Source organism: Mustela putorius, unplaced genomic scaffold (genome assembly GCF_011764305.1).
Source record: "Mustela putorius furo isolate JIRA1106 unplaced genomic scaffold, ASM1176430v1.1 tig00000487_pilon_pilon_pilon, whole genome shotgun sequence".
Taxonomy (NCBI): Eukaryota; Metazoa; Chordata; class Mammalia; order Carnivora; family Mustelidae; genus Mustela; species Mustela putorius.
This window is the reverse complement of record NW_025421399.1, coordinates 3185895-3213675: the sequence shown is the minus strand read 5'-3', so window position 1 is coordinate 3213675 and position 27781 is coordinate 3185895. Positions and strand designations below refer to the sequence as shown.

The 27781-nt window shown below is 51.3% G+C and overlaps 1 protein-coding gene across 3 annotated transcripts; it reads left to right on the top strand.

The window, feature by feature from the left end:
- The first annotated feature begins 7664 nt into the window (after positions 1 to 7664).
- On the top strand, positions 7665 to 27332 carry KIF18B (kinesin family member 18B). 3 transcript variants are annotated; one of them, XM_045080800.1, is made up of 17 exons: positions 7734 to 7794; positions 14428 to 14497; positions 16081 to 16407; positions 17262 to 17419; positions 17702 to 17806; positions 17985 to 18095; positions 18198 to 18395; positions 18554 to 18730; positions 19313 to 19387; positions 19488 to 19588; positions 20048 to 20237; positions 20580 to 20707; positions 23526 to 23725; positions 23932 to 24463; positions 25411 to 25500; positions 25935 to 26033; positions 26266 to 27332. In XM_045080800.1, exons 2-17 carry the CDS (start codon positions 14455 to 14457, stop codon positions 26381 to 26383), a joined length of 2652 nt encoding a protein of 883 aa, XP_044936735.1. In that variant the 5' UTR covers positions 7734 to 7794; positions 14428 to 14454; the 3' UTR covers positions 26384 to 27332. The 3 variants fall into 3 exon arrangements, with proteins under 3 accessions (XP_004772552.1, XP_044936735.1, XP_044936734.1); XM_045080799.1 differs by having other exon boundaries at positions 7736 to 7794; positions 25935 to 26038; positions 26271 to 27332; XM_004772495.3 differs by lacking the exon at positions 14428 to 14497 and having other exon boundaries at positions 7665 to 7794; positions 25935 to 26038; positions 26271 to 27332.
- The last annotated feature ends 449 nt before the right edge of the window (positions 27333 to 27781 follow it).

Genomic DNA, 27781 nt, shown 5'->3' with positions numbered 1-27781 from the left:
CTTTGCGTCTGTGCCCTGGAGAGGAGTTGCAGGAGGGGACCACAAACCCTGCCCTCTTCCAGAAAGGAAAGGGGTCTGATGGAAGTTTCCCATGGATCTGGGGGCAGCCAGGTGCTAGAATCTGAGCTGCTCCAGCCTGGGTAGCAGAAATGGGAAGCAGCCCAGTTCCATCATCACCTTCCATGGCAGAAAAGTTCCATTTGTTTGTCCTTGAAAGCGCCATCAGCAAGGTCTCAACTGGGACACCCCGGTTCTCGGTCCGGTACCACTGTCTGTGATCTTGGGCAAGTCCCTCCTCTTTCAGTTCTGGGTTAGTGACAGCAATGACAGGAACACACTTTGCACCGAAAACTGGTTGACTTTGGCCCAAGCGCTTCACCTCTGGGCCTCAGTTTTCTCATAAAATTTAAGTGACAAGACTCACCTTGCGTGACTGAGGAGGATTCGAGAGGTATCATGTCTGTGTCCAATAAACGCAGCTTTTATTATTTCTACGTCACTGAAAGCTCGCACAGCACTTCCAGTAATGGCCTCTCACTCAACCATCCTGAGAGCCCTGAGAAGCTGGGTGAGTAGATTTTGTTCTTCTTCCAGGGAGGTCAAATATCTTGCTTCATGTGACATAGTCACTAAGTTCTGTGACTGCACTCAAATCCCAGAAGCCCGGCTCCAGACAACACACCGAGTTCTCCTTGTCCTGCCCCAGCCGACCTCCCCTCCTATAACTGGGACCCACAACAGTTGGCATTAGGACATTGCTAAATAATAATAACTGATACTCAGGGACACCTGGGGGACATAGTCGGTTAAGCACCGGACTCTTGGTTTCAGCTCAGGTCATGATCTCGGGGTCCTGGGATCGAGCCCCACATTGAGCCCTGGGCATGGAGGCTGCTTGGGATTCTCTTCTCCCCCTCCCCTTGCTTCTCCCTCCCCCACTCTGACTCATGCGCTCTCTCTCACTCAAATATATGAATAACTCTTTAAAAAAAAAAAAAAAAAGGAGGAGCTAAGATTTAGAGAGTACCCAGTCTGTGTGAGGTACCACATGACAACCTTATGGATACTATCTATCTCATAGATATGTAGGTGGGGGGGGTGGGCTGGCAGGAAATGCTCCCATGTCCAATGACATGGGCACTGTTATCTTACCCATTTCAGATCGGGAAACTGACAGAGGTTAATAACTTGCCAGGGTCACAGAGCTAGGAAAAGGCCAATGTCAGTATTTGAACCAAAGGCCTTGCTCTTCGTCGGGATGCCATACTTCATAAAGGTTTGGGATACTTAAAGCAGAATTGGAGAAGAATGGCTTTGAGGCAGCTCTGTCCCTGCTGGGCCCAGCCCTTCCACTCCCACCCCCGCCCTACAGAAGCTTGGTGTACTTACAGGCATCTGTGCTGGGCAGCAATCCTGGGGTGAGCCTCTTGGAGAGTCCCAAGGCTCTATATTGAGGAAAAGTCCCATCTGGCCTCCCCTCCCCCAGCCGGCTCAGCTGGAGAGACAGGAAGGAGGGGTTGCCTCCTTCCCAGTGAGGCCCCATGTATGGACCCTTGTCATGGCTGGCAGTCTTGAATGACTTTCTTTATTCTGCCTTCTCTCCCCTACGTCCCCCTACTGCCAGCTGTGGCCATTTAATAAAATTAGCTTAATGCTTGTTCCTTCCCTGTGGGGTCTGGAGATTGAAATCCGCGGGTCCCCACAAACCCAATAAAACCCCTGGCAGGTCTGGCTGGAATGAGAGTCTCCTCGGGAAAAGTGATTAGATTAGAAGGCGCTTCCCCCTGCCCCCAGTGCCACCCACAGCCCCCTGTGATTCTTTAATGGCCACATTGGCCTGGAATCACACAGCCACATGCCTGGGAGGGCTCCCCACCCCTCCCCAGAGACAACAAGGACTGGTCTGGGACCTCTGCTACAGTAAAAAGCGTGTTAATCATTTCTGTAGGGAGTGCGTGGCTGGCTTGTTTGCTTTGATTTCTGGTGACCAGAAGATCCTCATGTCATTTTGAGAGATGGGCCTCATATCTCCATTTTGCAGATGAGAAAATCACAGTCTGATGAAAATCTGTGACTTGCCCATGGTCATGCAGCAAGTGTGTGGCATAACAAGGACTGGACGGAAGCCAAGTGCTTCTTTTCCTTTGCAGGGCACCTGGAATACCCAAAGTCACTCAGGCAACATCTCAACCACAGGGGAACCATTAGGAAAGTGTCTCCCCCATCAGACAGGGCATCCCCAAGGGCAAAGTCTGTTTTGTTTTGTTTCCTCTCAGACTTGAGATACCCGAGGACAAGGACTGTGTCTTCACCATCAGAAATGAGAAGCTTCCTGAAGGCAAGATCTCTGTGTCCTCCATCAGACTGGGGGTCCTTAAAGACAGTGTTTTTGAACAAGTAGAGGGTAAGGTGTGTATCTTCACTAAGACCAGGATTGGGGGGGGGGGGTTCTAGATGCAGAGATTGTGGCTTTCCTCTCAGTGGCTCTGAGGGTAGATACTGCTTTTCCTATTAAACGAGGGCATTCTAAATCAGCCCCTGGGACTGGGGGTTCCCTGAAGGACAAACTCTGTCTCTTTATCTAGCTAGGGGGGTCTCTGAGAGCTGTGTCTCCCCTCAGACTGGGGGCTCCCTGAAAGCAGGGCCTGTGTCTCTCCCCCTTCTTAGTCAAGGGCTTTCTGGCACAAGATCATTCCAGGAGGGCAGGGCTGGCTAGGTGGTAGAAAGGAGGCTGCCCAGGCAGAATGGCGGTCCCACTCTGGAGGAAGGAAGAAAGCTCCCCAGACTGCCTCCCCTTTAGAAAGATGTGTGATTAATTAATGAATAATGTCCCTGCCAGGGGGTGCGAGGATGGAGGTGGGCCTGGAGCTCACCCACACAAGGAACGGTAGGCCATCCTGTGCCCAGCGAGCTGCTAGCCCTAGGGGCTGGGGCTGCCCTGCTTTCTGGGGTCATGGGCACCAGAGGGGACAGCAGGAGCCCACCGCTGGGGACCGTCCTAATTGGATGACTTTGCAGGACGGCAAGGCAGGTGCGCTCAGCTCACCGCATCAGCTTGCTACAAACACATCTGCCATGGCGAGGTCTGGGGGTTAATTGCCTCCCGCCTCACTCCTGGTAACCGATATTCCATTTACTGCTCGGAGGGGGAGCTGCCCGGAGAATCAATCCCGGACAAGCATCCAGGAGACAGGGGAGCTACGGAGGCATGGGAGCTGTTTCCCCGGAGGATCTCTGAACGCCAGAGGAGGAGGCAGGAGGCAAGGGCCCAGAGAAGACAGCCGATTGCTCCAGGCTCCCGGGGCCTCACCTGCGTTCTCGCGACACTCACAGGACCCCAAGGGCCAGCAGAAAATCCCAGGGGTCCAAAGGCCGCACTATCCCAGCTAGCCGTGCTATTTCCCCTGCCCTGGTTCCTTCAGCATTTATTTATCTGAGTGCCCCCATAAGCTGTAGCAGGTTAGATGCTGTTAATAAGATTATTTTCACAAGCAATGAAGGTATATTTGAAAAGCGGAACTGGAGGTGTGAGCTCCCCGCTCCCTTCCAAGTAACAAACCTTAAAATCCTACAAATGAGGTGATAATAAAGTGGAAGTGAAGAGTCTGCACATGTGGGGAACTGGGAGGGGGAGCAGGGTTCCTGAGAGGTGACAGCTGGGGGCTGGAGGGAAAAGGGGGGAACTACCTGCTTTCAACGTGCTCCCCATTTGTCCCATCCACTGAGAATCAAAACCACCGAATGGGTGACTCCTTATTCCACAGCCGGGAAAACGGAGACCCCGAGAAGGAGCAAGGATTGCTCAGGTTGGTTCAGAGACAGCAGAAAACAGTAGACATGGAGCAAGTGGAGACAGAAGAAGTGGGTTCAAGTCCTGGCCAGGCTCGGTGTTTCTGGAAAAGACATGTGACCTCTGTGAGCCCCGGTTTCCTCATCTATATAACGGGGCCAGTCAAAATATCTACTTGAAGGATCGTTGTGAGATAGTGCCTTAAGAACCTGTTTTCCTAAGTTATAAAGCAAAATGCAAATGCATTACTAGCATGACCACCCAAGTCCCCTGAGTCCTGTGATTTAAACATCTTTTGGTGGCACTTCAATGCCTGGGATGGTGATGATGATCATAGAAGAAGATGAAGGTGTTCGCCCACCCCGGTAACCCCAAAGCGAATGTGGGGCCCTAGGGAAAGGGTCTGCTGGGGGTACCCAAGATGTGGAGCTAAGTGTTGAGAAAAGGCGTGCTGAGTTATCCTGTGTCCCACGTGGACTCTCCCCCACCTCCCCCAACCCCCACCTTCTGTTCTATGGCCTCCGTTTGGGGATGAGAACACAGGGATATCTCGAGGCCGTGGTCCGCCTGTCTCTACTTGCTCTGCTTGTTCCAACATTACTGAACATCTTCAGTGGGTCAGGTCCTTGTTTGTGTGGATTCCAAGAGACACCCAAGAAACCCTCTGCCCAGTCCCGCTTCCCTTCCTTCTCTTCCACACCTGTTCGTTCCAACAGCACACCCCAGTAAACTTCCCGCCCCATGATCCCTGCCTCAGAGTCTGCTCCACAGAGGACCCAACCTGTGACACCTGCCCCCGATCCATCCATTTTCTAATCCCTCCTGCCAGTTTCACTGAGGACCCATTATGTGTCAGGCCTGAAGCTAATTACCAATGGGTGATCATATCTCCTACCTCCCACCAATTTCTACTGTAAAATCCACAAAATTCTCTGCATCTGGGCCTCTCCTCTCCCCCCATTGCCTCCATGGGAGAGCAGTTCCCCCCTTCCAAGGCCCAGCCTGCCCCTGTGCTCTGCATCCAAGCCCCCCCTCCCCCATCAGGATGACCAAATCTGTCCTTGTATGCCCAAGAATGTCCTGGTTTTCAAACCGGAAGTCCCGTATTCTGGTAAACCCCTCAGTCCCAGCTAGGCTAATAGGAGTGGTTGATCACTGTATCTCCCACCTTTTTGGGGACTTCTAACTGATCCTCACAGCTCTTCTTACTCTTCAGCAGCTCCCTCAGTATCTAGCCCCTTCCGTCATCATTTACGCGGCTCCTTAAAAATCCTCCCTTGACCGCACATCTCCCTCCAGCCTCCGCCTCCTTCCTCTGCTCCCCTGGACAGCCAGATGCCTTAAAAGAGTAGTTACTCCTTTCTCACCTCCCTCTCCGGCTGCTGCCCTTCTCTGAAACTGCTCCTGCCAAGGCCACCTATGAGGACCTTCTTGTTGATAAAAGGAGGGGACACTTTTCAATCCTCATTGCGCTTGACTTCCGTGCTAGGCCAGACCTTAAACGAGGTCTCGGACTTGGTTAAAGGACCTTTTAAAATCGCTCTATATCTGATGCAGCGACTGCCACGCCTGCGTGCAAAGGACGGGCAGTGAGAAGGGTGCGGTTGAAAGGAGTGCCCCCCGCCCCCGGCCTCCTCTGGGCACATAGGGTGGGGGGTCTTGCCTGTTGCAGAGCGTAAGATATCCACACACCTCACAGGAGCAGAGAGCCTGTCGCCTTTCACAGCATATTGGCCATATCAGTTCAGAAACACCTGCCACCATAGAGGGCAAAAATTCTTCACCTAACCCTCACATCTGGGTTCTAGGCCTTGAAATTCGGATTAGGCCCAAGCCAGGCTAATCTCCCTTTATCAACATCTGTAGCATAGGACCCAGGGGTTTTCCATTTTTATTCCCTAAGGTGGGCCTGGGCATGCCCTACCAAGTCTTCTCAGCATCACGGACTCCGTTGACTCTCTTGCCTGCAAAGAGACTTCTGAGATCCAAAGAACAGCTCCTTTTGCTCCAACTTGCATGCCACTTCCCCCCAACCCCCTCTATTGTTCTCGTTATAGTCCATATATCACATCGTTTTTAGTACTTGCTTAATTGTCTATTTTCTCCCATAGACTGGCAAGCTCCATGAAGGTAGGAGGTGGCGTTTATCACTCTCCACTCTATCTTCTGGGCCCACCAATAAATACTTATTGGAAGAATGAACACAAGAACAGCTATGACCATTTCACCGAATGTCTGCAGTGTGCTATACTTGCATTATTTCTAATCTTTGCAACAAGCAAAGTGTCCCCTTCCCATTGCCCACAGCCGGGACAGCCTCTGCCCTCTGCCTCGCCTCACCTTCTCCAGCTCATTATCCAAACCAGAAATGGACCAAGGTAAGACCTGTCTGACAAGGACACAAGAGGAACTTGTTCCCTTGGTGGCTCCTGGGGACCCCAAGCCCTTAACTACACCCTGAACCTCTGTTAAAATGCATGCATACCCCTGGGGTACCTGGGTGGCTCAGTGGGTTAAACCTCTGCCTTGGGCTTAGGTCACGATCTCAGGATCCTGGGATCCAGCCCCACATTGGGCTCTCTGCTCAGCAGGGAGCCTGCTTCCCCCACCCCCCACCTGCCTCTCTGCCTACTTGTGATCTCTCTATCAAATAAATAAATAAAATCTTTTTAAAAAAACGCCTACCCCTGTGAGAGGGGAGGGGACCCCTAAACTGGAATCTGTTCTTCAACAGTTGTATTTCTCTTGGGTAGTGCAGATGGCAAGAATACCCTGGTTTTCTTGTAGCTTTACAGTGACAGCACCTTTCCGTTATTTTCTTTTTATTCTCCCCCAAAACAACAAAGCTAATCCAGCTAATCCATTGTGTATCGGGCAAGGGAGGTCCAGGTAGGTGAATGAAGAGTCTGGGTCAAATCAACCGGGTATTAAACAGTGACTCCACTCTCTTGAGGGAATTTTGCTTCCTAGCCTCTCACATACCTCAGACCTGCTCATTGTCCCAGGGTGGGGACAGATCAGGCGAATGAAACTGGCAAGCTCCTGGCGGCCACCACCTGTTTCATCCTGATCAGATTCATACAAGGCTATCCCCTTCCAAATGCTGGGGGTTTGGAGGACTTTCACATACGTGCTGTGTTAGGTGAGAAGGAAGGGCAGGGTAATCACCCCATTTTATGGATGAGTAAACTGACACTTCCGAGGTCTCGGCACTAATTGTGGCTGAAACCAAGCTCCCTGATTTCAATGCAGGGCTCTCTCTTTGACCTCCACAACCTCCAGTGTTGAGGATCAGCATGAGGTTGGCCTACCGGAATCCAAGAAACAGGCGGTTATGAAGGATGTAGACAGTGGTGCTCTAAGGGGCCAAGTCTCGTATTCAACAATCAGTTCATTGTATTCCTGACACCGTTGAAAGGGTGGAATTGCCATTCTCTGTCTCCGATGGCTTTCCCATCTGAAGGTTGTTCTCAAAGTCCATTCTTGGGAGCGTCGCGGAGAGAGAAGAGCCCCTGGACGGTGGCTAAAATGTCCCTCTTGAATCGGTAGACGCCGTCTTAGTCCACAGAAAAAGACTTGAAAACGTGTTCTGTATCTGGTTGCTGCAGCTGGTGATGAACCCAGTCCCAGGTACGACAAAGGGGCCGCGCTTTCCCAGTACCCCAGCCCCATACAGGTGTCCGTGGGTTTGGCTAGGCCAGCCAGAGACGGTCTCAAAACCAGCAAGCAGGAAGGGCAAGTGCGCAGGCGCACAGTTGACTGCACCCGCCACCTCCGAGCTTGTACTTTGTTACTTAGGAAACAGCCAATCAGCGGTCCGGACGGGAACCAATGGGAAGCGCGGATGAGCCGACCCGGCTAATTTGAACGCGCGGCGCGGGGCTCTGGTTGGCGCGGGTGGGAAGGAGGGTGTGGGGAGCGCCTTCGGGTGGTCTGGGGCTCCGGACTGCGGCGGAGGGACCCGGCTGCGAGCGGCGACAGCAGCGGCGGGGAACCGACGAAGGGTAAGCTCTGACCCACGGCGGAGTCTGCCCGGCGGGCTCCAGCGCTCTGGTGGACCCCGCCGCTCAGGGCGGAAGCAGTTTTTGTGCCAGACCCAAAGGTGCAGCGTGGAGACCGAGCAGGTTCTGGGTGGTGTCCTCTGAACAGGACGGGGGGGCGGTGCGGGGAGCAAGGCTCTTCCTTCCACATCTGCGTGGAGATCAGCGTCCCTCTGTTCATTTGTACGGCATCTGGGCTGGGTCCGCACAACTGCACCGGGTCCTGCCCTCTGTGCATCCGATCTGTGAAAGGTCCTCCCGCTCACTAGAACTGGAGACCTGGGGCTCCTGCACACCTGTGTGGAGTAGCTAAGACCCTCTCCGCGCATCCCTACGGAAGAATTGATTGCAGAGCTGTGCCAGCTGCCGAAAATTAGTTACGGGGGGGGGGGGGCTCAGTAAATAATTTGATTGAATAAAGGAATGGAAAGACTGTCTGTATGACAAAAAGCTATGCCTTTTGCTACGGCTCCTAGGATGCCTCCCTTCTTAATTTTGGTACTTCTGGCCCTTTAAGATAGAACAGAACAACAGAATACATGTGTAGGAATTTTTTTAAAAGGAGTTCAAAGACATTAATGAAATAGGATTTTATTATGTGATAGAGAGGATTAACTTAACCAAAAGCTGTATCTTGAAAAAGACTAGTTAAAAAAGCCAAACCTCTGGCAATGTTGATTAAGATATAAGGAAAAGAAACATAGAATGATCTTAGGAATGAAAATAGGGGCATAACTTCAGTTACTTGGAGAATAAAGAGAAAAAGAGACTTCAGTGGAACACCCTTTTGACAATGCTTTTGGACAAATTTCTAGAGAAAAAAAACACAGCAAAATTAACTCAAGAAGTTATGGAAATTTTGAACACACCTGGAACCACTGAGGAATTGAATTCATTTAAAATCTCCCCATCAAACTAAACAAAACAACACCCCCCCCATGAAACGTATAAGCAATTACAAGAAATTATTCTAATCTTATACAAACTCTCCCTAAAAAAAAAAAAAAAAGTTTCCAGTCTATTTTGTGATATCAACAATCAGACAAAGAAATTTATACATTTACTGTATAAATGTATACAGTATAATAAATGTATACAGTATATATGTATACTGTATACATTTATACATAAACTGTATAAATGTAGTTGTAAAAATCTCAAAATATTAGCAATCAGAAGCCAATGATTTATATTTAAAAATATATCATGACCAAATGGGGTTTATCCCAGGAATATGAAAATGGTTTGAGATTAGAAAATCGAATACAATTTACACATTTACAGATTAAAGAAGAAAACCTATCCCATTAGGCACAGAAATAGAATTCAATAAAATTCAGTACCCATCCATGAATTTTTAAAAATTTGGTAAACTAGGGTTGCCTGGTGGCTCAGTTGGTTAAATGTCTGGCTCTTGATTTTAGTTCAGGTCATGATCTCAGGGTCATGAGATTGAGCCCTGCCTCAGGCTCTGCATGGAGTCGGCTTGAGAGTCTCTCTCTCTGCCCCTGTTCTCTCCTGCTTGCTCTTTCTCTCTCTCTCTCAAAATAAATGAAATCTTTAAGGGGCACCTGGGTGGCTCAGTTGGTTAAGCATCTGTCTTCAGCTCAGGTCATTGTTCCAGGGTCCTGGAATGGAGCTCCCTGTTGGGTTACCTGCTCAACAAGAAACCTGCTTCTCCCTCTCCCTCTACTTTTCCTCTTGCTTGTGCTCACTCACTCTCTCTCTCTCAAATAAACAAAAATAAATAAAATCTTAAAAAAAAATTTTTTGGGGGACGCCTGGGTGGCTCAGTTGGTTAAGCAGCTGCCTTCAGCTCAGGTCATGGTCCCAGCGTCCTGGGATCGAGTCCCACATCGGGCTCCTTGCTCAGCAGGGAGCCTGCTTCTCTCTCTGCCTCTGCCTGCCATTCTGTCTGCCTGTGCTCGCTCTCTCTTCCTCTCTCTCTCTGATAAATAAATAAAATCTTAAAAAAAAAATAAAAATAAAAGCTTAGCTAAAAGAATTTTTTTGGTAAACTACAAATAGAGGTAAATTTCCTTAAACCAACCGAAAGTGAAATAACAGGACATCCCCTATACAATTAGGAAAAAGATACGATCATTCACTATTGTTGCCACCATTCAAGATTGTACTAGAGGTCCTAGCCAGAACCATAAGACAAGAGAAAGAAATACAAATAAAATTAGAAAGAAATAAACAAAATTATCATCAGTTATGGCCTTATGATTGTCTATATAAAAAGCCCAAAAAAGACAGCTCCTTCCTCTGAACGACCCTGGTAGAAAGAACCAGTGGTCTCTGGATGTTGCCCTGTGGGTACTAAAGTCAAGGGAGGTAGGAACTGCAGAAACCAGGCTACAGAGCAGAATAGCCTAGGATGAAGAATAATATCTCTGGTGACCATCAGAACAAGGTCAGGTTTTGGCCTTGCTACTTACCATCCCTGTGACAAGCGCCTTCCTGAGCCTCAGTTTCCCTTGTAGAGTAAGACTGTAACAATTGTATCAGTAACTACAGACTGAGATTGTTGCAGAAGTTAAATGACACCATTTGTAAAGCCTCTAGCATAGGGCTTGATGCATAATTACGCGCTCAACAAATGGCAGCTATAATAGTAATTGTTTTTAAACTTTGGGATTCAGACTCTGCTCTTCCCTGGCTCTCATTCATTCCTAGGACAAACACCATACAACATCTGGGGTTGTTCTGGGGTTCACAGACTACATCAGAAGGGGGTCCTGCTCTCTTGAAGCTTGAGGACAAGAAACACACTTGTGTGAGAGATTTAAGAGAGTGAGGAAGGGGGCTACAGCAACCCTTGTGAAAACAGAACATCCAGGGGCTAGCTGCCTTCCCAGTTCCCAGTGTCTTCAGGCAGATCCCCTCAAGTCCCCAGAAATTCTCCAGGGGCTTCTAGAGAGGTGGGGCTTGTTCAACCCTAACCCTAAGAAAGTGGGCAGAGGAGCCTACCCTGAAAACAACTGAATCTTGGCTTCCCAGTCCCAGCTCGGCAGCGAACTAGCCTCTGGGTTTTAATGAGCTGCCCTGGGTTAGAAACAGGACGTGATTGTGGCTGGCTCGGAACCCTGAAGATCTTATTAAAGAATCATCTCCCTTGTACTTTGGGCTGAAATGCTCTTTCCAACGGGGGATCAAAGCAAACTTGACAAACGTTCTCTCATTAATCTCCCCATCCCCCTGGGGTGGGAGCAGATCCGTAGCTGTTCTCGCTCTGGCTCTCAAAGAGGGGAAGCTGATGCGACATTGCCATTGCTGGTGGAAAGAGCTCCCCACTGGTCAGACGCAGGGCAGACACCAGGACCCAGGCATCCCAGCTGCAGCCCCGCCAAGTGTCACCCTAACTGCACCCCCCCACCCTGTGCCCCCAGCGCAGTCTCAGGAAGAAGGAAAACATCTCATTAGGCAAACAGTCTGCCTCACTGGCCCTCAGGAGGCGGAGAGGAGAGGACTGTAAAGGTTATGCGCATTCCGTTGCCAGTGCCCTTTTTAATTTCCTGCTTAGAATGTTGGGCTGCTCTGTGGCTCTTCCTCAGCTCAAACCCTCCCCGCGGGGAGCTGGGACTGCCATTAAGCCAGACAGCATAGACCTAGACGGTGGGGCCAGGCACCCTCTGCCCTCACTTCTCTGGGTACAAGAGTGGGGCTCCCTGGGGGGGCAGGAATGCAAAGATGAGAGTCAGGAACTCTCTCTGGGTGTTGAAAATTAGGTACAGTCCATATATCTGAAAGTGTTTGCTGAATACATAATGCTAGTTACATAAAAAGGATTATAATTATTATATAAACATATGGGACTATTACAACAATGTGATCATGAGAGCGTAATATATAATACCATTGTAAGGCAGTAGAGCAGACTCTGCCGTCAGACTGCCTGGGTTGGAACCAAGCTCCATCACTTACTAGCCTTGGGATCTTGGGCAAGTTGCTTACCCTTCTCAGTCTCAATTTTCTTGTTGAAAAATGAATCTAATAATAGTATCCATCTTGTGGGATTGCGATGGAGCTGAAAAGGAGATGGTATGCATAGAGTGTTTAAAACAACCCCTGCCACAGTGAGCACTCAGCTTTTCTGTTTATTGTGGCAGTCCGATGGCTGGGACAGGGAAAGAACTATGCAATGTAACTAGATGATTATTGGTTGATAGCTTTCCCTTGTTCTGCGTGAGGAAGGAATGAAGACATGTTGGGGGTAGGGGACAAGAGTTTCAAATCAGCTCAATTCTGCCTCATTCCCAAAGGAAAACATGAGTTATTTACTAGAGTAGTAGAGAGAAATCTTACTTTTCTTTGCTTAATGACCTGGGTTCTAACAGTGGGACCTAAAAAAATCTTTCCTGGGAAAACATTCATCTATTTATATCCCCCAGAAATAGCCCCTATTCCTTAACCCTTTTAATATATCCCAAGAGTTGGGATGAGCTTTTCCAGGATAACCATGACTCCTGCATTCCAGAAATCCCATCTGTACCCTTGGTAGGCTGGCTTGATGGAGAAATGAGAAAAGCAGGGAGAGAGGTATGAGGGAAATACAAGAGGGAATAGATAATAATTATCTATAATAATTATTATTATAGATAATAATTATCCTTATTATTACCAGGTCAACATCAGGAAATCGACCCACGTCACCTCCTGGATTAACGGATTAAAGGATGGGACACCTGGCCAGCTCAGTCAGTGGAGCCTGGAAATCTTGATCTCAGGGTTGAGAGTTTGAGCCCCACATTGGGCACAAGAGTCCTACCAAAAAACCCCAAAACCAAAAACAAAACCAAAAAAGATTAAAGGAGAAGCACTGTTATCATCTCAGCCCTTGTCAAAAACATTTGATAAAATTTAATGCCCATTTCATGGGGCGCCTGGGTGGCTCAGTGGGTTAAAGCCTCTATTCTCGGGTCATGATCTCAGGGTCCTGGGATGGAGCCCAGCATGGGGCTCTTTGCTCAGCAGGAAGCCTGCTTCTTCCTCTCTCTCTCTCCCCGCCTGCCTCTCCGCCTACTTGTGATCTCTGTCAAATAAATAAATAAATAAAATCTTTATTAAAAAAATTAATGCCCATTCCTAATGGGCAGTGGAGGGTAGGGAACTAAATATAGAAGGGCTAAAGATAGAAAGTATCTGTCATTATTTGCAAACTATATCATCATTTAATTGAAAAACCTAAGAGAACTCATGACAGTCTATTAGAGAGATCAGTAATGTGGCCAAATACAAGATCTGCATCCAGAAAGCAGTTGCTTTCCTCCATTCTGGCAAATTAAAAAAAAAAAATGAATCAGAAAACACAATTTTATTTTTTTATTATTTTTGTTGCTTTTTTTTTTTTTTTAAGGTATTTGGTTTTTTTTTTTTTTTTTTTAGATTTTATTTATTTTATTTGACAGAGAGATCACAAGTAGGCAGAGAGTCAGGCAGAGACAGAGGGGGAAGCAGGCTCCCTGCTGAGCAGAGAGCCTGATGTGGGGCTCGATCCCAGGACACCGAGATCATGACCCGAGCCAAAGGCAGCGGCTTAATCCACTGAGCCACCCAGGCGCCCCGTTTTGTTGCTTTTTTTAAAGACTTTATTTTTTAAAGATTTATTTATTTTATTTCGAGAGAGAGAGAGGGAGTGTGTGTGAGCCAGCAGAGGGGCAGAGAGAGAGGAGAATCCAAAGCAGACTCCCTGCTGAGTAGGGAGCCAGACACGGGGCTCAATCTCACGACCCTGAGATCGCAGCCTGAGCTAAAATCAAGAGTCAGAAGCTTGACTGACTGAGCAACCCAGGCGTACCATTAAAGATTTAGTTTTTAAGTAATCTCTCCACTCAATGCAGGGCTCAAACCCACGGCCTTGAGTTTTTTTTTGTTTTTGTTTTTGTTTTTTTAAGATTTATTTGTTTATTTGACAGACAGCGAGAGAGACAGTGAGAGAGAGGGAACACAAGCAGGGGGAATGGGAGAGGGAGAAGCAGGCTTCCCACTGAGCAGGGAGCTTGATATGGGGCTCAATCCCAGGAGTCTGCGATCGTGACCTGAGCCAAAGGCAGACACTCAACCGAGATACCCCAACCCTGAGATTAAGAGTCGCACACTCCACCCACTGAGCCAGCCCTGTGTTCTTGAAAATGCAATTTTGAAAAGGGCCTATTCATGATATAAGACTAGACAATAACCAGTAACAAACCTATCAAGAAATAGGCAAAACTCACGTGAGAAAAGCTATGAAATTTTTCTGATGGTTTATATAAAACAAATAAAGAAAAGAGATATGGGGCACCTGGGTGGCTCAGTGGGTTAAAGCCTCTGCCTTCGGCTCAGATCATGGTCCCAGGGTCCTGGGATTGAGCCCCGCATCGGGCTCTTTGCTCAGCAGGGAGCCTGCTTCCTCCTCTCTCTCTGCCTGCTTCTCTGCCTACTTATGATCTCTGTCTGTCAAATAAATAAATAATATCTTTTAAAAAGAAAGAAAAGAAAAGAGATATGAAGTTCCGAGATAGGAAGACTTGATATGGTAAAGATGTCAGTTGTCCTCATAATAATTTATAGATGCAAAATACTCCCAAAATCTTAAGCAAGTTTTTTTCATAGAATTCTGTAAGCTGATTCTAAAATCATATGCAAGACAAGATGCCCAAGGACAGTGAAGAAAAAGAACAAGGTGAGGTGTAATATAGAATCACAGCAAGTTCCTATGAAAGGAGCTTATCAGAGTAGCACAGAGCGCCCCAAAATAAATTCATGTTCATATGAGAATTTAGTTCTGTTAAATGTGCCATTTCAAACTGGTAGAGAAAGAATGCACTTTTGCAAACGATATAATCACTTACCATTTGGAAAGAAAAGACATTTAGAAACCTCATTAAAAAAAAAAAAAAAAGAGTTCCATCTGGGTAAAGACCTAAATGTAAGAAAGAAAAAGTATCAGACAAAAATATAAGAAAATTCCCCTGGGGAAGGAGTCTTCTTAAATATGACATAAAAACCGTAAAGAGAAGATTGACACATTTAGCCATTTAAAAATGAAAAACCTGAGGGTAGGAATTTTTCCCAAGAATGCATAGTTGGTTTGATATCAAAAGTAATATTAAAAAATTTACCACATCAACAAAATAACGGAGGAAAAAACCCACATAAACATATCAGGAGGTGCTGAGAGATCATTAAATAAAGTTCTAGACATTTCCGATAGCAAGTCTAAGTCAAATAAGAGTGGAGGAAATTCCTATTATGATAATTAACTATTTATCCAAAACTAATTTCTAATTAGTGATGCACTAGCAACAGTTCCTTGAAGATCAAGAGCAGGACTAGGATGCCCCTTATCATCACTATTATTTAATATTGTTTTGGAAGTTCTAGGAAAAGCAATACATAGGAAATAAAATAGTTGGTATAACCATGGAGAAAAAAAGGTAAAAAAGGGGGGGGAGGGGTTTTCTGACGTATAACCGTATACTCAGAAAACCCAGTAAGCTTTAATAAAAAAACAATTGGAACTAATCAGAGAGTTTAAGGGTGGCGGGTAGAAGGCAAATGTATAATTATCAATTGTGTTTCTCCAATACTAACGATCAGTACAGAAATGGGGGAGGGCACTCCATTCATAAGAGCAATTAAAGTACTTGGGAATTATCTTAAAAAGACAATTACAGGGGTGCCTGGGTGGCTCAGTGGATTAAGGCCTCTGCCTTTGGCTCAGGTTATGATCCCAGAGTCCTGGGATCGAGCCCCGCATTGGGCGGGGGAGGGTCTCTGCTCAGCAGGGGGTTTGCTTCTCCCTCTCCCACTTCCCCTGCTTGTGTTCCCTCTTTCGCTGTGTCTCTCCCTGTCAAATAAATAAATAAAATCTTTTTTAAAAGGGGGGGGTAGAACAATAAATGTCTGAAAATAGTTCAGAAAATTAGGAGAAAGAAAGCCTAACAGTAGTGATTGGGAGGGAATGGTTCTTGCCTCACTAGGTAAGCAGCATGCTATAAGGGACTGGAATAGAAACGGGGGTATTGGCGCTGGAGTAGACAGATTAGTGGGACATAAAAGCCCAGTCATACGCCTCTGAAGAAACCTCAAGTCATTTGGCTGTGACAAAGAGATACTCTTATTCTTATTCTCTTGAGGTATCACATGGAGATCACCTGCTAGAGAGGGCGTGGGAGAAGGTCCTCAAACACTAGTCAGGCTAAGGGCGTACCTCGTCAGAGCTGGGGTCAGATCGTTCCTTCTCTGTGTTGTGTGTCTGCCCAGGTGTTGCCATGGTGATGCCAGTGGAGGACAGCAAGGTGCGGGTCGTGGTGCGGGTCCGGCCCCCCACTCCGAGAGAGCTGGAGAGTCAGCGGCGGCCTGTGGTTCAGGTGGTGGATGAGCGGGTGCTGGTGTTTGACCCTGAGGAACCCGACGGGGGCTTCCTTGGCCTCAAGTGGGGCAGCACCCACGATGGCACCAAGAAGAAGGGCAAAGACCTGACGTTTGTCTTTGACCGGGTCTTTGGTGAGGCGGCCACCCAACAGGACGTGTTCCAGCACACCACCCACGGCGTTCTGGACAGCTTCCTCCAGGGCTACAACTGCTCAGGTGAGAGCTGGGGCAGGGAGGAGGGAAAGCCCCAGCTGGCAGCGGCCTTGCCTCCCTGCTTCCTTCTTTTTTTTTTTTAAGATTTTATTTATTTATTTGAAAGACAGAGATCACAAGTAGGCAGAGAGGCAGATAGAGATAGAGGGGGAAGCAGGCTCCCTGCTGAGCAGAGAGCCCGATGCAGGGCTCGATCCCAGGACCCTGAGATCATGACCCAAGCCGAAGGCAGAGGCTTAGCCCACTGAGACACCCAGGCACCCCTCCCTGCTTCCTTCTGAGGACTTCCTGCGTCCTGTGACTGTGCCCTCCTTACCCTCAGCTGGGCACTTGCCCAGGAGGATGCTGGCCCTTTCATTCTGTGTGCGACACACCCTCCCAGGCTCTAGTAGTGGGTCACACAGACGTGGTTCCTGTCCTCTTGAGGCTTGTATTCTAGAGGGGGGAGAAGATACTAATCACAAATCACCCCCGAAATGTGTGATTATAAACTGAGGTAAGTGATATGAGGAACAGAGAACCGCAGGCCTTCGGCGGAGGAAGCTGCCTAGCCTGGAGAAGGGCCCCCCGGGAATGGGTGAAGCTCCCATGCGCACGCAGCAGTGGAGACCCTCTGCCCTGGCATCCACAGGCCCTCGGGGAGCTAGGCCATAGTCACAGGGAGCTGCAATGCTGCAGTGTGAACACGGAGGGGCGGGGGTGCGAGTGTGTAGGAGCCCTGGAACCGACCACAGGAAGGCATAGGAAGGGGCTTGGGGAGAAAGGGGGCGCCAGGCTGGGTGGCAATGCACAGAGGGATTCCTAGGGCAGGCGGATCAGGCCCGCCCACCACCCTCCCCCGACTCTCTCCCCCACAGTGTTTGCCTATGGGGCTACCGGGGCTGGGAAGACACACACCATGCTAGGAAGAGAGGGGGACCCTGGCATCATGTACCTGACAACCATGGAACTCTACAAGCGGCTTGAGGCCCACCAGGAGGAGAAGCGATTTGAGGTTCTCATCAGCTACCAGGAGGTAGGGCTGTTCCCTCCCAGGCCCGAGTGGCCCAGTGACAGATAGTGTGGGAAGGAGTCAGCAGCCCAGAGGGCACAGATGAAGCTCTGAGAGACACCACATTGGAGCAAAACCTGCCTATCTTGCTCTCACCGTGTACCGATGTCCTGCAGAGGGCCACTCCTGGCTCGGCGTCCTGCCAGGCTTTCCCAGCCTGCACCTCTGCTTGCCTCTGGCCTCTGGGAAGAGGGTTCCTGAAGGGCCCTCTCTCTCAGGCCTCTCTCTTGCCTCCTTCCTCCTCAGGTGTACAATGAGCAGATCCATGACCTCCTGGAGCCCAAGGGGCCCCTCGCCATCCGGGAGGACCCTGACAAGGGCGTGGTGGTGCCAGGACTCTCCTTCCACCAGGTGTGGGACGGGGCTCGGGTGGCGGGAGGAGCCCTGCTGCTTCTCCAGGGTTCTCTCTCACCAGGCAGTCTGGGGATGCCCTGGATCCTGGGGTGGTTCTAGAGAGCAGCTCTTCCGGCTGGGGGAGAAGCCCTGGCTGGGGAGACCACAGCGCCCTTCCTGGGCATCTCCTCTGTAGCCCACCTCCGCGGAGCAGCTGCTGGAGCTGCTGACCAGGGGGAACCAAAACCGCACGCAGCACCCAACTGACGCCAACGCTACATCCTCCCGCTCCCATGCCATCTTCCAGGTGAGACGGGTCGAGGGTTGGAGCCTGAAGCTGAGGCTCCTGATACTCAGCACCCCTCACACCTGCTGTCTGCCTTCCATTCCCTCCCCCTCATCCCCTCAGATCTTTGTGAAGCAGCAGGACCGGGTTCCAGGTCTGACTCAGGCCCTTCGAGTGGCCAAGATGAGCCTGATTGACCTGGCCGGTTCGGAGCGGGCGTCCAGCACCCATGCGAAGGGGGAGCGGCTGCGGGAGGGTGCCAACATCAACCGGTCCCTGCTGGCCCTCATCAATGTCCTCAACGCCCTGGCCGATGCCAAGGTAAAGCCACACAGCCCCAGGGGCCTTGCCTGGGTCAGCCACTGAGTGCCCAAAGCCCAGGGTCCTTCCCTCCGGCCCTGGGCCAGCGGCCACTGGGTCTCAGCCGGGATCAGTCCGGTCCAGCCATCTCAGCTCATGCCCTCTTGTTGTCGCCCCAGGGCCGTAAGTCTCACGTGCCCTACCGGGACAGCAAGCTGACCCGTCTGCTCAAGGACTCCATCGGGGGCAACTGCCACACGGTGATGATCGCTACCGTCAGCCCCTCCAGTCTGACCTACGAGGACACCTACAACACCCTCAAGTATGCCGACCGCGCCAAGGAGATCAAGCTCGCGGTGTGTGCCGGCCAGAAATGGCCCACCCGGTGTGGGGTGGGGGGCAGGAGGAGGAAGGGACAGGACCCACCACCATTTTCTGGTACCCAGAGCAAGCATTTCCCCAAGGCAGAGGGGAAAAGTTCCCTAGCCTCCATCTTCAGGGAAATTCTTTGGGATAGAAGTGACTCAGTCCCCATCCTTGGGCAGACTCCAGCTCGGGGAGAAGCAGGACAGTCTCCAGGCTTGAAAAAGAGAGGAAGCTATCATAGCAGTGGGCTAACAGGCAGAATCATCTCAAGAGGGAGATGACAGAAAGGTGACCACGCGCTGGCCCATGAGAGCTGCCCTGGCCTGTTGAGGGCATACTGGTCAGGGAGTCAGGAGTCTCAGGTTCAAAGGCATCCTTCTGCCTTTTGCTGTGGCCTCAGGCAAGCCACTCACTGCCCTTCTGCAGTCTGGTTCCCCCTTGGAGAGGGTGAGGGAAGGGTGAGTCTCGGGAATGTGAGGGAAGTGCCTCGCTCAGAACCTGACTCTTGCAAGCGGTTGCCAAAAGCTGCTTTGAATGAACACATGAACCTCTCCCCTGGGCCCCCATCTCAGCTTAAGAGCAACGTGATCAGCCTGGACTGTCACATCAGCCAGTATGCCACCGTCTGCCAGCAGCTGCAGGCTGAGGTGAGCGGCCCGCCTGGGGAGCTCGATGGGGAGGCAGGGCAGGGTGGCAGGGTCAGAGCTGGGCCCTGGGGCTCTGAGGGACTGGTTGCTTTGATGGCAGGTGGCCGCCCTGAGGGAGAAGCTCCAAGTATATGAGGCAAGAGCGGGGGCCAGACCGCAGGACCTCCTGAAATCCCCCAAATCAGGCCCTTCCCAGCAACTGTGAGTCCTGTGGGCGCACTTGCCCTCTTCGGTTCAGCAGGGAAAGCCCCCCTTCTCCAGCTTCTGTGCTGCCTCCTGGGGTCCGGGGTTCCCAGCCCGTGCCCAGCACACGGATTATCACTCTCGACGACACTGATTGTTGCCTCTAGTGCTTGCTCTCATAGGACACAGTGCCTTCTAGATTGTCCTAAGAGCAACTCTAAGTAACATTAAAGTAGAAGAAATGCTCCACACCAGATGACTAAGTGACACCCCCAGCCCACAGAAGCAGCATACTCCCTTAAAAGAAGGTGAAGTTAGGGAGGAGGCAGCATTGTTTCCTAAACCAGGAAATCACGGACGCTTCCTACCCTTTCTACTGCCCCCTTGTTACTCGAGCTGGGCCCTAGACCACCTTGTGCTACAGAGACCCTGCCCTGCCTGCTTTCCCACCTCTCAACCCTTCCCTCTCCCCACTAGCCTTCCCAGCCAGCCCTCACCCTCCGGCCTTCCCAGCCAGCCCTGCACTCCAGAGCTCCACCCAGGGTCTGCAGTCCTTCAGGAGGAGAGCCTGGGGCCAGAGATCCTAGTGGGGAGGGTCGTGGAAAGGAACTCCCCAGACCTGGAGCTGCCCCAGGAAGACAAGGACAAAGACCCAGTGGAGAAGGAGGTAGGACAGAGGGGATGGAATTTGGGAAGCAGTGGCCCTCCCCAACTCATAGACTCCCTTCATTTCTGGGTTCCTTACCTGGATGTATTGCATCTTAGTTATTAGGAGGCTTTCAGATCCTATGCAGGAAGGGTAGCTCCTCTGTGTCTGCATTGAGGGGCAAGCCTCCAGAAGGTGAGCAGGGAGGGGGAAGCGGCCTGGGAAGGAGAAAGTCTCAACTAGGACCCAGCCAATCCAAGAGTCCTCATCCCCACTCTTGGCGGATGGAAAGGTTTTAAGATCTGCTTATGTAGGGGAGGGTGGCCATCAGGGCCCTCTATCTATGACTTCCTTCCTCCTTAGGTTCCCATCCAGGTACCAAAGCAGACCCTCGGACGCCAGCTGCCAAGGTCCCCTAGCCTGACCCTGCAGACCAAGCCAGACGTGGGCTGCCTCTCCCCACAGAACTTGGGCAGAGACCATTCTAAGCAGTAGGTGTCTTCTTGTACTCCTCTGGGGTTCAGAGTGGCAGTTGATGGGTTCCAGACTTCCTGGGGTGGGAGCTGGTATTAAGTACATTGCAAAAGTTTTGGTTTTGCCCTAGTTGAGAGTTGCATCTTTTTTCCTCAACATTGTCCCTTAACCACTTTCAACGAACTGGAAATTCTCACCTACTCTGTCTACTTACCATCCTCTCTATTCTTTTTTTTTTTCTTCTTCTTCTTTTTTAAATTTATTTATTTGACAGACAGAGATCACAAGTAGGCAGAGAAGCAGGCAGAGAGACTGGAAGGGAAGCAGGCTCCCTGCTGAGCAGAGAGCCCGATGCGGGGATTGATCCCAGGACCCTGGGATCATGACCTGAGCCGAAGGCAGAGGCTTTAACCCACTGAGCCACCCAGGCGCCCCCATCCTCTCTATTCTTCCACTCTGTCCATTTGGTGGAAAAAAACATCCAATTCCATCCCGGATTTGGCTGGCAAGTTAGCCCCAAGTTAGCGTGGGGCTCCCGGGCCTAGCGCTCTGCTTCCCAGTCTGGGGGCTGAGCTGCCTGTCCCCTGCAGGGAGGAACCAAGCAACCGAGAGAAGTTGGGTGACGAACTCAGGAAGGGACCACCTTCTTGAGCCAGGTGCTTACCATGTGTCTTCACCAACAGATTGTGGCCATTTCTTCTCAGAAGTAAATACAGACCACTACCCAAAGCCAAAGAGAAATGGATTCTGGATCCTTCTTTCTGTCTTTAATAGAGAGGTCCTGCTAGTATGTTTTTTCTTGGCCCCTAGAACATAAATCCCCGGCCACTTAGCTTTGCTGCTGCCAACCCCACTCCTGCCTCCCCAGCACGCTTCACGCTAGGCAGTATATTTAAAGCTTCCGGACAGAAGGGCTTGTTTAATTTTATTTCTTGTTGGGGAGTGTCTGTTCCCGACTCAGCAAAAATGCCGCAGCCTGAATAATCAGCGGCTCATTATCTGTCTGCGGTGCTGACTCCCCAGGGCCCTGGAGTGGCAGGGATGCACTGGCAGGAGGTCCTCTTGGCCCCGGGGCTCCCACCGATGAGTCAGGGTCTCTGTGCCCTGGTGTCCCCTTACTGTGAGGACGGAAGACACCAGGGTTCTCATTTCCGCTTTGCCTCTAGTTTTGCGGTACCTGAAAGGTGCTTCAGTCCTAGCTGTGATTTGGGGATCAGTCTTCATTCTCCCTACTTCTTAGAGCTAATAATAGATACTAATAAAATGTGACAGATAGACCCCACATATCAGGGGCTGCAGAACATGCTAGATCTTCTCCATACTTGGAGACACCCTAACAACCAGATAATGAAAAATCATTTCTCTTTGGCTTTAGACTTTAGAATCTTAGACCACCAGGACCCTGAGTGGATCTTAGATTTTCCAGTTCAATGGTTTTTTCAGAATTTTTTTAGCTACCAAGTCCTTTTTTCAAATGGAATCTTACGCTAAAGTTTAATATGTAGAACAGATGAAGCAGAGTGACTCCCATTTTCAAGGTCCTCTGATGGGTTTCTAGAAACCTAATTTGGAAATATCTGGTAAAGCTCTGCTCCCCGCTGGCCAGATCGGGATCTGAGGCATTCACCCAGGGCCACATGGCCAGAGGGACAGGGAGAGGCTTGAGTCCCCGACAGCCAGGCCAATGCATTTCTCCCTAGACACCCCCTTCTCTCAGTGGTCTAATCTTCTTATAATGTGTGGCTCGGGCAGACGTCGAATGAGTTTCTGCTATGTCCTTTTTAATTTATTTCCTGCCTTCTTTCAGAAAGGCCTGGAGGCTGCTTTGTAAAATGAGTTTGGATTCCCTGAGCACACACTGAAGGCAGAGGAGGGGGCCCAGAGATGTCCAGGCAGGTCCTGCTACCTGAGGATAAATGATTGGCCATGAATAATCCCCACCGAGATAATTGTGTTCATTCTTTTATCACAGGTGTGCCTCACAGGAAGGAAATTTGCTTTATTAGAATCTAAATTTATACCATCAATAATCGCATTACCCTCATAATTCCCTTTAAATAACCCCTCAGCGCATGTGAAGTGGGCACTGATTTGTACGGGCTCTTCTGGGATCCCAGTCACTGAGTAGGGAGGGAAGACTATTTGTGTTTTTGAGGGGCCTCTCAGAACCAAGACCAACACGGCCTATCTCATTCTGTCTCCTCTTGTGCTCACAAGGTAGACGTTTTCATTTTACAGAAAATCATTAACCTTACAGTGCTTCACATGTGGTAGGTACTCTTTAAACACTTCACGTATCTAATAATTCATCTCCTCTTCCCATAACCCTAAGACGTGGGTGCATCTGTTATCCCCGTTTTGAGGATGTGGAGACTGAGGTCAAGGAGTGCTTCCAAGGTCACACAGTGGGAAGTGTTGGAGCCTGGGCTTGAGCCGATAGGCTGACTTGAGCCTAGCTCCTCCCTGATGCTGCCTCATGTTGCGCCCTGGGTCAAAGAACTAATTCGAGATCATAGCAGCAGTGAATGGCAGAGCTGAGAAGAGACGCAGACCTTCTGGTCTGAGGCCATTTAGTGCCCTTTCCTACTTCCCAGGTCCCTATCTTCGTTGGGGGGCATATTTAGGGATGAAGCCCCACCCCTACCTTGCTTGTGGCCATCTCTGCCAGCCTTGGTCTTTAACAAGGGCCCGGCAGAGCAGGACCCACTGCTGGGAGGGCAGGGTGAGGCCAAGCAGGAGGGAGCCGGGGGACCGGCTCCTCGTGGGCTCCTCACCACGCCTGGAGCCATAGCGCCGGGTCTGAGGTGGGCTGGGACCCCCTTCCCTCTCTTCCAGGTTGGCCTTGAAGGTGCTGTGCCTGGCGCGGCGGCAGTACTCCCTGCTCCAAGCGGCCAACCTGCTGACCCCCGACATGATCATGGAGTTCGAGACGCTGCAGCAGCTGGTGCAAGAGGGAAATGCTGAGCCTGAGGCAAAGGCCTCAGGCACACCCAGTCTGGCCCAGGGGCTGCCTCTGGAGCTGTGTTCTGAGTCCGGTGAGTTTCGCTCCTGCTCTGTGTCCAGCAGGGCGCCTGGGGCCTCCAATGCTGGGGTCGTGTTGTGCTACACAGGACCCGCAGTCCACCTGTGGAATTAGGGGCTCCTGTGTGTCTTCAGTGTCTCTCTCCCCAAATTCTACCCATTTGCCTTCCTTCTGGCCAGTCCCTGATCTCTCCTCAGTACCCGCCTTCTCTGTGCCCAGATTCTCCAGGCTATTCTGGCCCCGTGACCCGGACCATGGCAAAGCAACTGAGTGGCCTCATGCCCACCCTTGGGGTCCTACCAGGACACGACCGCACCCAAGCCCAGGTATCCCGGCGGCCCACAGAGAAGAAGAAGAGGAGGAGGAGACCAAGCCCCTCGGAGCCAGACAGCCCCCCAGCTCCAAAGCCGGGAACCAAGCGCCAGCGCCAGTCCTTCTTGCCCTGCCTGAGGAGGGGGTCCCTGCCTGAGGCTCAGCCTTCACTCGGGCCCACCACCCCCAAAGGGGGAAAGGCCTCCGTGTCCTGCCACTCCCCTCGCCTCTGCTCAGCCACAGTCATCAAAAGCCGGGTGCCCCTGGGCCCCTCTGCTGTGCAGAACTGCTCCACCCCTCTGTCCCTGCCTGCTCGGGACCTCAATGCCACCTTTGATCTCTCGGAGGAAGCCCCCTCGAAGCTGGGTTTCCAGGAACGTGTTGGCTGGGAGGATGTCCCCCAGGAGCTGAACAGGCTGGATCAGCCCTTCATCCCCAGGTGGGTCCCCCGGGCTCCCTCCCAGCCCCCCTCCCAGCCCTCCAGGCAGGGACTCAGGGGTCAGCAAGGGACAGAGGTGCTGCCGAGAGGAGTGGAAGCAGGCCTGATTTTTGGAGCCTGGTTTGCTGTCTCCCTCCCTTTGGTCTGACCAGTGTCAGTCCCCAGGCCCAGGAGGGCTGCTTCTCTTGGGGTCCCTGCCTTGTCTGTCCATACTCCAAAGCTGCCAACTCTGGGACAGTTTGTGGCATGCCCACGAGTGGCTAACGGGGACCCCGCCCACACTTGGGGAGGGTCAGTGGGAGCAGGAATAAGGAGGTGACCTTGTCCTCTCTATTCCTCTGTATCACTCACACCCCCTGGCCCAGTCTTAGTTCCACATCCGGCTGAGAAATGCATATTTCTGCCAATTTCCACCCCGATTTTACCCCCTTGCCCAGCATCTGGAAGGGGATCCTCAGAAAACTAATCAGCATTTTTTGGTGAAAAAATGAAGCTCTCACCTTTGCCTTCCACTCACCTGCCAGGGTTAGGGAAACAGTGACCAGCTGAGGAAAGTCCAAGGCCAAGAACAAACAGCGGACTGACCTTGTACTTGTGAGGCTAAGGGCAGCAGGCTGCCCACCGCACCCCCTGCCCCTCCTACCGCCGGAGCCACCTCTCAGTAACAAGCTCACAGCCGGGCAGGTGGAAGGGTCAAATTGTTTGAACTCCAGTTCCCTGAACGTGCCAGAAGCTGACATCTGGATGTTCTCCCAGAACAGGCCTGTCACTCAGCTGTCAGCCCAGGCTGAGCGAGGCAGGGAGAGGAATCCACCTCTAAGTAGGAAGAAACCTCAGAGGTCATCCTGTCCAACCTCCCCACCCTCCAAGCTGGGGGCTGGAGGGAGGAAGTGCCCTTTTCTGGTTCCTTCCTGATCTGCCTCCCTTTGCCTCCCTCCCTCCCACAGTGGACCTGTGCCCCTGTTCACCATGAAAGGCCCCAAAACGACATCTTCCTTCCCTGGGACCTCAGCCCGCAAGAAGAGGCGAACTGCCAGGTGAGGCTGGGGCGGCAGATGGGGAGAGACAGAACTTTCCCCAGGGCGGTAAGCATTGAGTCAACTACGGGGTCTTGGCTGTGTCTCTGGACCCCTCGGAGCCCGTAGCAGGGGTCTCATGAGCAGGGCCGGCGTCAGGTTCCCTGACTGAAGGGGATTCCCTTGGCCCTTGCGAGTACTAGAAGGGAAAGGTAGCTCCCTCCATCAGTGAAAGACTAGAGGCTCCCTCTCCTTGAAGGGGACATTTGGTGTTCACTGGTTAAACTGGGGGACAGACCCCCTCCCCACTGCCTCTCCTGCCTTCAGATCTGGCCCTGTTGGTGCTCAGCCTCCCCCCTGCTCTCAAGACTTAGTGTCCAGCGGTACCCCCTAACCCTATCCCGTAGCTCAAGGCACGGCTGTGACCTTCCTACCTTCCTTCCTTCCCTCTCCAGTTCCTCAGTCTCCCGCTCCCTGGGAGTGGCCCGTGGCCACAGCCGCATCGCCCGCCTCCCCAGCAGCACCTTGAAGAAGCCAGCTGGGCTCTTCGCAATCCCAGGTGACTGGCACTGGGGTCAGGGATGGTCTGGGCCAATGAAGACAGGAAGTAGGAGGGGACAGGATGGGCCAACACCCAGGTGAAAGGAGGGCCTGGGCTATTTCCCAGCATCGCAGGGACCCTGATGAGAGGTGGAGGAGGGGTGGGGGAGGGGTGGGGGAGGGGTGGGGGAGGGGTGGGGGAGGGGAGCAGCGGGACAGAGCCTCACCATCTTCCTCCCTGCCTGCCCCAGCCAACTGGCCCGCAGAGGCCCCCTCCGGTCCCCGCTGCCCTGGCAACCAGCAGGAACTGACAGGAATTGGGAGAGCCCTGTCGTCTGGGAGCTGTGTCGCCAAGGTGTCCTGACCCACCGACTCCTCCTGGTCCCCAGAACTGCCTGTGCCTGGAGCCCTGATCTGCCTTCCTGGGCTTGGAGCAATGAATGCCAACACCCTCTTTCTTTATGAACACTCATCACCATTCATTCTACCTGCCCTCTTTATCAATCTCTTGTTACACTCAGCTTCTCAGCAGGCAGATAATCATCTTGAATGTTAACACGTTTCTATTCTGAAGGTGCAACCACTGAGATGCCTGGGTAGCTCAGTCGGTTAAGCATCTGCCTTTGGCTCAGGTCATGAGGCCAGGGTCCTGGGATCGAGTCCCACGTCAGGCTCCCCACTTTACGGGGAGCCAGCTTCTCCCTCTCCCTCTCTGCCTGCCACCCCCCCTGCTTGTGCTCTCTCTCTCTTTCTGTCAAATAAATAAAATCTTTTAAAAAATAAATTTAAAAAGAAAAGGTGCAGCCATCATACCCCGCTAGTTCACAATGCTCTCCGTGCAAGCAGGTGGCTTTGGGGGAGATTGCTCCCCACCTCCCATCTGACAGAGGGCTCTGTGTGCTCCTGGCCACTGTGCAAGGGAGAAGGACAGGGTAGGGGGTCCCAGTTCAACTCTCCCTGGTTGGTGAGAGAGGGGGACACACTCAGCCTCATCCCCGCGGCCTGGAGCAGGAGCCCCAGCCCCAGGCCACCATCCTGGCGCTGATGCAGAGGATACTAGTGTCTCGATTTCCAAATGAAGTCAGCTTTATTGTTCTTGCCCTGTTGGGAACAGGATGCACACTCCGTGTAAAAAGAAGGATAAAGAAGAAAGGGACACTCAGTTTTAACGCTACCACCTGGGCATAAGCGCTGTTCATACTCGATTTATAGCCTCTGATCCTTTATTTCTGCATATATACTTCTATATGTACTTGTAGATATAGATATATTTTTTTATTACAATGATTAATAAACCATCTCCATCATCAGTGTATGTGTCTCTGTGTACCTGGATGGGATAACACCTCCCCACTCTCCCAGACTTCAGGAAACTAAGTATAGAAAACATCCCCTACTGCCTCCTCCAGGGCCTTAGTTTGGGGCCTCGGGGTGAGCCCCCCCCCTCTACTCTGCAACCCCATCTTCCACTAAGGGCCTCTTCTCCTGAGCAGGTGCAGAAGCCATCACATCTACAGGCCTGCTCGATCCATCTGCAGTCGGGCATAAGTTGCAGAGAGTTTTGCTGTCAGAGACAGTGTTTAGGGGCCCCAGACCTCAGGAGAGGCCCCAGGCTAAGCCCTGACCGCAGGAACCCCGTTCAGTCTTCCTCCCGCGACCCCAGAAGCCCCATTCCCACCCCGGTTCAGTTCATGGCTTTCCTCTGCACCTGTTCCCATGGTGAGGGTTCCACCCAAGTTTACCTCCGTCTCTCTAGGAAGAT